Source organism: Saccopteryx bilineata, chromosome 3, assembly GCF_036850765.1.
Source record: "Saccopteryx bilineata isolate mSacBil1 chromosome 3, mSacBil1_pri_phased_curated, whole genome shotgun sequence".
Classification (NCBI taxonomy): Eukaryota; Metazoa; Chordata; class Mammalia; order Chiroptera; family Emballonuridae; genus Saccopteryx; species Saccopteryx bilineata.
This window is the reverse complement of record NC_089492.1, coordinates 160,108,519-160,116,651: the sequence shown is the minus strand read 5'-3', so window position 1 is coordinate 160,116,651 and position 8,133 is coordinate 160,108,519. Positions and strand designations below refer to the sequence as shown.

At 44.4% G+C, this 8,133-nt stretch overlaps 1 protein-coding gene across 12 annotated transcripts in view; it reads left to right on the top strand.

Annotated features, from left to right (window-relative positions):
* Window positions 1-350: 350 nt before the first annotated feature.
* Window positions 351-8,133, top strand: part of GABPB2 (GA binding protein transcription factor subunit beta 2) — an 80,732-nt gene continuing 72,949 nt past the window's right edge. For 4 of the 12 annotated variants that reach the window (XM_066267990.1, XM_066267988.1, XM_066267989.1 and 1 more), the window contains exon 1: window positions 351-752. In XM_066267990.1, the coding sequence (XP_066124087.1) occupies window positions 711-752 (42 nt within the window). In that variant the 5' untranslated portion in view covers window positions 351-710. The other 8 variants (XM_066267987.1, XM_066267991.1, XM_066267984.1 and 5 more) reach the window with 4 other exon arrangements.

The following is an 8,133-nucleotide window of genomic DNA, read 5'->3' as shown; positions in this document are numbered from 1 at the left end:
GGAGAGCACTTGGGCAATTTGCTGTAAATACTTTAAAGACGTAAACAAGACAGGTAAGTTCAGAAAAGGAAGACACGTACATCTTCGTAGGCTTTGCAAAGCCGACTATCAACGTCAAAAGCCAAAATCTAATCAAGAATGTGTCCTTTCCTGATTTTATTTTTTGAAGGATTTCTTTCCTGACTTCTCGCTGTCCTTTAATCATGCCGTTTGGTGGGTGGAGATGGGGCACAGCTGTTCGGCAAAGTCCTAAGTGGATTTGCAAACTACGCTCCATCCTCTTCCAGGGCCCTCCATTACGTATTTGCTCCAGTGTTCCGGCAGACAGCTGGGCACCGGGTCCTGACGTTCAGGAACTGGAAAACAAGTGCGTCAGGTACCCGAGTTCAGTTCGGACGCGAAACCAGGAACTTCCCAGATAGCTTCCCCTAGGTTGAGGCAAGGAAACGGGTTTCCCCACCAACCCTTTCGCAGGTCTCCCAAGAAGCAACCAAGAAGTAGCAAGACCGACACGGGCTGAACCGAGCGTTCCCTTAGCGGTCCGCCCGGCCCTTGGCGCCAAAAACAAACCAGAGGTCCGGTCCGTCCCTGTCGCATCTCTACTATACGCAGGACACGTAACGGACAGCCCTCCGCCTCGCTAAATAGTCCCGTCTAGGAGTTCTCGGATAGATGCGTTTTCATCGCGAAAAGCCTTCGGTGGATCGCAAATGTGCCTCGGGGGTGCTTCATCCTTCCGTTCTAACGGAAATGTAGGTTTTTAAATCATTTTCTCTTCACAGATTCCTCCGCCAGAAGGAATTTTCGCAGTCTCCACTTCCGGGTCCGCCATTTTGTTGCTTCCATTTCTCTACGAGGGGGGTTAAAGGCCCCCAAAATATATGCGTAAATGAAAAGGCCAAAAAGTAACTGTCTCTGACAGGGATTCCAAACTAGCGAAGGAAACGGGACCAAACTGGCGGGGTCGGCGGAAGCACAACCGGAAGCGTCCCGGACGAGGAGGTGAGGGGGTGGAGATGCACAGACTGAGGGCACCGAGGCCGGGCCGGCGGAGAGTGCACGGCGAGAAGCTGCCTCGCTTCCCAGCCCAGCCCCGAACCTCTGGGCACAAGCAGAGCGGTTCTCCTCCGACGGAGAAGGGGGCTGTGGGGGAGGGGACGGAGAGGAAGGGGAGGGGACTCGGAGGAGGTGAAAAAGGGGGTGGGTGTGAGACCCGGGGCTGGGGCGCTGGACCGAGGGGAGCCAAGGCCACAGAGGTGACCACTAGGGGGCAGCGCGGAGCCCGGGTTCGGGGCTGTTTTCTAGGCTGAGACCTGGGTTCCCTGAGATTCTTCTTCCCGAAAGACGGAACGTTGCCTGTAAACTGGAGGATTTGTGAAAGAGGAGAAAACGAGGCCCAGTAATATCTTAAAGATTGGTATTGAGCACACTACTCTGAACAAGAGCATAAGGTCCCCGCCTCCAATTCTTGCACAGTTGTTTGTACAGCTGGCGGCTCGGTGAGGACGTAGGCAATAAAAAAGGGGGGGGGGAGGTCGTCAGACCATGGATTCTTTAATTTCAATTCTCCTTCCAGTTAACTTTCTCTCGCTCACAGATTTCTTTGAGCAAGCAGAAATCATCCCATTCCTCTCCTCCTTCCCAGAATCCTAGAAGGTGCACCTCTCTCTCCATCTATGGAAAAGGCCATTGTGTGACTTACCTGGAACAATTTAACATTTTTGGCCATGTATGACCATATTTTTTCTTTCTTTCTTTTTTTTTGTGGCAGAGCCAGAGAGAGGGACACATGGGGACAGACAGACAGGAAGGGAGAGAGATGAGAAACATCAATTCTTCGTTGCGGTTCCTTAGTTCATTGATTTCTCATATGTACCTTGACCCGTGTTGGGGTGGGGGTGGGGTTACAGCAGACCGAGTGATCCCTTGCTCCAGCTAGCGACCTTGGGCTCAAGATGGTGAGTCTTGCTCAAACCAGGTGAGCCTGCGCTCAAGCTGGTGACCTCGTGGTCTTGAACCTGGGTCATCCACATCCCACTCCCACGCTCTATTCATTGTGCCACCGCCTGTTCAGGCTAGGACCATATTTTCAACATACCATTTTACCCACCCAGTCTAGTAGAGATGTTTTTAAACATCTATTTTCATATATGCTTTGATAACAATGAAAGAACTGCCCCACCCAAATTCTTACATCACCCAAAGCAATTTCTCTCTAATAATAAGAGTATTGTGAAGAGTTCAAGCACTTCATTCATTATTAAAACATGATTATTGAAAGTCCTTGTGTGTTTGTTTGGGAGGGGCTATGGCTGCTTTGTTATTTTATTCATCCTTCAAGTGAAAGCAGGGGTAAATACAGTAAGAGAGGATGTCCCCTCCCCCTGTCCTTTTTTGTATGTATGATGGGGGAGAGAGAGCTCAGAAGTGCCTGGTCTGCCCTGCTGTATCTTAGTCTACATCTTTTATCAGATAGGATACTGGGAGAATGGCACATAGTCCCCACTAAAGTGCTGTTATTTTAAAAATATGTTTGTTTGTGACAGAGAGAGGGACAGGCAGACAGGGAGAGAGATGAGAAGCATCAATTCTTCGTTGCAGCACCTTATTAGTTCATTGATCACTTTCTCATCTATGCCTTGACGGGGGTGGGGGGGTACAGCAGACCAAGTGATCCCTTGCTCAAGCCAGCGACCTTGGGCTCAAGCTGCTGACCTTGTTCAAACCAGATGAGCCTGTGCTCAAGCTGGTGTCCTCGGGGTCTCGAATCTGGGTCCTCTGCATCCCAGTCCAACGCTTTATCTGCTGCGCCACCGCCTGGTCAGGCTAGGAGACTTTTTTAAATATCAGGTGATGAATATAACACCTTATTTACATTCTAATTTCAAAGTAACTAACTATCTTCATATAGTAACAAATAAGGCCCCCTGGCTGGATAGCTCTGTTGGTTAGAGCTTCATCTGGATGCGCAGAGGTTGCTGGTTCCATCCCCAGTCAGGGCACATTTAGAAACAGATCAGTTTCTGTCTTTCATTCTCTTTCCTCCTTCCTCTCTCTCTAAAATTAGTAAATTAAAAAAAAATAAGGCTTTTTATGGCCTAAAGCAGTGGTCCCCAACCTTTTTTGGGCCACGGACCGGTTTAATGTCAGAAAATATTTTCACGGGCCGGCCTTTAGGGTGGGACGGTTAAATCTATCACGGACCCAGACAAACATCGAGTGAATCTTAGATGTAACAGAGGGAATCTGGTCATTTTAAAAAAATAAAACATCGTTAAATATAAATAAAACGGAAATAATGAAAGTTTTTTTATTCTTTCTCTGCGGACCGGTACCAAATGGCCCACGGACCGGTACCGGTCTGCGGCCCGGGCGTTGGGGACCACTGGCCTAAAGAATGGGATGACTTTTGAGTCAGTTGCTATTTAGTAGTACTGATATATAGACTCACAAATATGATTAAATGTATTAAAATTAACATATATATGAAGGTAGGGTACAGTGGAAAAAAATTGCTCAAATAACATTTAGAAGAGTTCAGGAATAGAACACAAATTGAAATGAGATAAAATCAACTTATTTAAAGTATCTTATTTTCAGTCTATCTGGGTATCTCAGTTGGTTTGTTCAGAAAGAGATACACCAAGGTTACGGTTCAGTCCCTATTCAGTGTACATACAAAACTCAACCAATGAATGCATAAATAAGTGGAACAACAAATCCATGTCTGTCTTTTTTTCTCCTTATATCTCTAAAATCAATTTTTTTTCCTTTTATTAATTTTTAGAGAGGAGAGAGAGTAAGAGAGAGAGGGAAGGTGGAGGGAGGAGCAGGAAGCATCAACTCCCATATGTGCCTTGACCAGGCAAGCCCAGGGTTTTGAACCGGCGACCTCAGAGTTCCAGGTCGACGCTTTATCCACTGTGCCACCACAGGTCAGTCTAAAATCAATTTAAAAAAATTTGAAGTATCACCTGACCAGGTGGTGGCACAGTGGGTTGAGTGTTGACCTAGGACACTGAGGGCCCAGGCTCAAAACCCCAAGGTTGCTGGCTTGAGTGTGGGGTTGCCAGCTTTAGCGTGGGATCATAGACATGACCCCATTGTGGCTGACTTGAACCCAAGGTCGCTGGCTTAGCTGAAGCCCCCCACCATCAAGTCACATATGAGAACACAATCAATGAACAACTAAGGCACTGCAACTATGAGTTGATGTTTCTCATCTCTCTCCCTTCCTGTCTGTCTTTCACTAAGAAAAAAACATAATAAAAAAATTTATAAAGCATCTTATTTTCTAGAAGTATCAGCTTCTCGCCTGACCGGGCGGTGGCGCAGTGGATAGAGCGTCAGACTGGGATATGGAGGACCTGGGTTCGAGACCCCGAGCTCGCCAGCTTGAGTGCAGGCTCATCTGGTTTGAGCAAAGCTCACCAGCTTGGACCCAAGGCCTCTGGCTCAAGCAAGAGGTTACTGGGTCTGCTGTAGCCCCACTGTCAAGGCACATATGAGAAAGCAATCAATGAAAAACTTAAGGTGTTGCAACACGCAATGAAAAACTGATGATTGATGCTTCTCATCTCTCTCCATTCCTGTCTGTCTATCCCTCTCTCTGACTCTCTGTCACTGTAAAAAAAAAAAAAAAAAAAGAAGTATCAGCTTCTCAGGAATGTGAAGGAAACCAGATTTCTCCCTTAACAAATAACCGCAGCTTTCAACTGATTTTTTTCTGTATGATAGAGAATAGAGCTAGAATTTCATTGTGAGGATAGTTGAATCTTGCTTTGTGCCAACATTTCTAAACATCCTGTGTGTAGGGCATTCTTTGCCTTTCTGCTCAGTTTTTGTAGAAGTGTTAAGGCTTGTCGATATACCTTTTATATAGCATGGTGTAATTCAAGAAAATGTGAAGAAATGATTTCTGACTAATGTATGTGTCACCTAGAAATCGGTTTTGTTTTTAAATATTAGTAATAAGATAATTAAATTGAATGAAATTTTTTATTTATTTTAATTGATTTGAGAGAGAGAGAGAGAGAGAGAGAGACATTGACTTGTTTCACTTATTTATGCATTCATTGGTTGATTCTCGTATGGGTCCTGACCAGAATAGAACTCGCCAGTTTGCTGTATCAGGACAACACTCTAACTCAGTGGTTTTCAAAGTGTGTGCCAGGGTGCACTGGTGTGCCCTAGAAGATTTCCAGGTGTGCCCTATGGTATTCCAGAGAAATATGTGCCTGTTGGGGATCAAAATACCAACAAGGTTTTGGAGTTTAGATTTTTGGAGGACAGAGGTGTGGGGAATTGGCTGTAAACTGACAGTCTGCCCAACCCCCCCACCTCACTTGCCTGATTAGTTTGCAAAAGGCTGTTAAGCTGGATTGTTTACACTACCCCCCATGTTCCCCAGAAAGGTTGGAGGCAAGTTTCTTCTATCCTTTGTTTTGTGAAGTTAAGATGATATGTATGGTGGAGTTTTCTGCACTTAACACAATTAAAAGTAAAAAGAGAGGAATTCTTCAATATATTGATGAGGAAATGAGAGTTTGCCTTTCAAATATATGCCCAAACATTGAAGAAATCGCTAGGACACACACATCAAGCTATTTCTCATAAACATAAAAATGAAAAAACTTAACACATTGCCCCGCAGGGACCTGCTGAATTTACTAAATTTTAGTAAGAATGTATCTATATATATAAAAAGGTAACTTTTTTGTCTTTTTAAAATTTTTTATCCCTTTTTTTTTTACAAATTATAGAAGGCATAACTGAAAAAATGTAACATTTTTTGATGTCAGAATAAATTTAATTTTGTTGTATTTATTTCATTTAATTACCATAAAAGCACACACGCTTGGACTTTATATTTTTCTTTAATATCTGACTTAATTATTATAACATGTTTCATAGAAATTTGTTTCTAGTGCACCTACAATTATTTTTTTATTTTAAATGCTCACCAACTTCATAAAGTTTAAGAACCACTGCTCTTAACTAATGGAGCTACCCAGCCAGGGCTTTAAATATATATATGTTAGTTTTGATATTTTAAAAGGAAAATAACCATGGAGAAATATAAAGTATCATTAGTTTTTTCTTTTTCCTTTTTATTAAATTTATTAGATGATACTGGTTAACAAGATTGACAGGTTTCAGGTGCACAGCTCCACAGCACAGCATCTGTACATCGTATTGTGCATCCATCCCCCCAAAATATCAGTTTTCTGTAAGAACGTTTTGCTGTCATTTTTTTCTCTAGCATTTTCTTAAGTTGTAAAAACTGACAGATCAGATTATAGAAGTGCATGCTATTAAAGTTGATCCTCTGTTTCATAGAGCCCATACTGGAGCCTCGGATAGATTCATTAAAAAAATTTTTTTTAAGATTCAAAAGAGAGATAAGAAACGAGAGAAAAAGAAACATCAACTCGTTGTTCTACCCATTTATGCATCCATTGGTTGACTCCTGCATGTGCCCTGACCAAGTATCAAACCCGCGATCCCAGCACATCAGGATGATCCTTCAACCTATTGAACTACCTGGCAAGGGCTTGGGTGGATTCATTTTGGACAAACTTCCTTGGTGGTCTCCTGGACAAACCCATGTTTTGTTTTGTTTTTGTTCTTTTTTAACATTTAAAATTTTTTTTTTACATTTTATTTTATTCATTTTATTTATTTATTTATTTATTCATTTTAGAGAGGAGAGAGTGAGAGAGAGAGAGAGAGAGAGAGAGAGAGAGAAAGAGAGAAGGGGGGAGGAGCAGGAAGCATCATCTCTCATATGTACTTTGACCAGACAAGTGCAGGGTTTCGAACTGGCAACCTCAGCGTTCCAGGTCGACGCTTTATCCCCTTTGCTACCACAGGTCAGGCCAAACCCATGTTTGAGCACAATAATGTATGGTACAGATTCGAAAATTAAATTGCATAATGACTGAATGATTTGCCTAAACCAATCATTTTAAATTTTATGATTTCAGTATTAGTTTATATTCTTGTGTGTGTGTGTGTGTGTGAGTGTGTGTGTGACAGGGACAGGGAGAGACAGCGAGAGGGACAGATAGGGACAGACAGGAAGGGAGAGAGATGAGAAGCATCAATTCTTTGTTGTGGCTCCTTAGTTGTTCATTGATTGCTCTCTCATATGTGCCTTGACCAGGGGGCTACAGCAGACCGAGTAACCCTTTGCTGAAGCTAGCAACCTTGGGCTCAGGCTGGTGACCTCAGGGTTTCGAACCTGGATCCTCTGCGCCCCAGTCCGACACTCCATCCATTGCGCCACAGCCTGGTCAGGCTAATTTATATTCTTAAAATTTATTGGGGACAGCCTTTGGCCAGACAGCTCAGTTGTTTGGAGCATCATTCTGGAGTGCAGAGGTTCCCAGTTTAATTTTCTGGTCAGGGCACATACAGGAACAGGTTGATGTTCCTGTCTCCCTTCCTCCTTCCCTTTCCTTCTCACTAAATTCAATAAGTAAAAATTAAAAAAAAAAATTAATTGGGGACAGACCTAGCTGTGTGACTTAATTGGTTAGAGCATCATCCCAGTACACCAAGATTGCAGGTTCAATTTCTAGTTAGAGCACGTACAAGAATAAACCAGTGGGACTGAGGCTGGTTAGCTCAGTCAGTTAAGAGCATTGTCCTGAAACAACTAGGTTGCGGGTTCGATCGCCAGTCAGGGCACCCACAGGAAGCAACTAAAAAAAATGCACAACTGAGTGGAACAACAAATGCTTCCCTTTTCCCTTACCTCTCTCCCCCTTCCTCTCTCTGTCTCTCTAAAAATAAAAAAAAGGCCCTGGCCGGTTGGCTCAGCGGTAGAGCGTCGGCCTGGCGTGCGGGGGACCCGGGTTCGATTCCTGGCCAGGGCACATAGGAGAAGCGCCCATTTGCTTCTCCACCCCCCCCCCTCCTTCCTCTCTCTCTCTCCCCCTCCTGCAGCCAAGGCTCCATTGGAGCAAAGATGGCCTGGGCGCTGGGGATGGCTCCTTGGCCTCTGCCCCAGGCGCTAGAGTGGCTCTGGTCGCGGCAGAGCATCGCCCCCTGGTGGGCAGAGTGTTGCCCCTGGTGGGCGTGCCGGGTGGATCCTGGTCGGGCGCATGCGTGAGTCTGTCTGACTGTCTC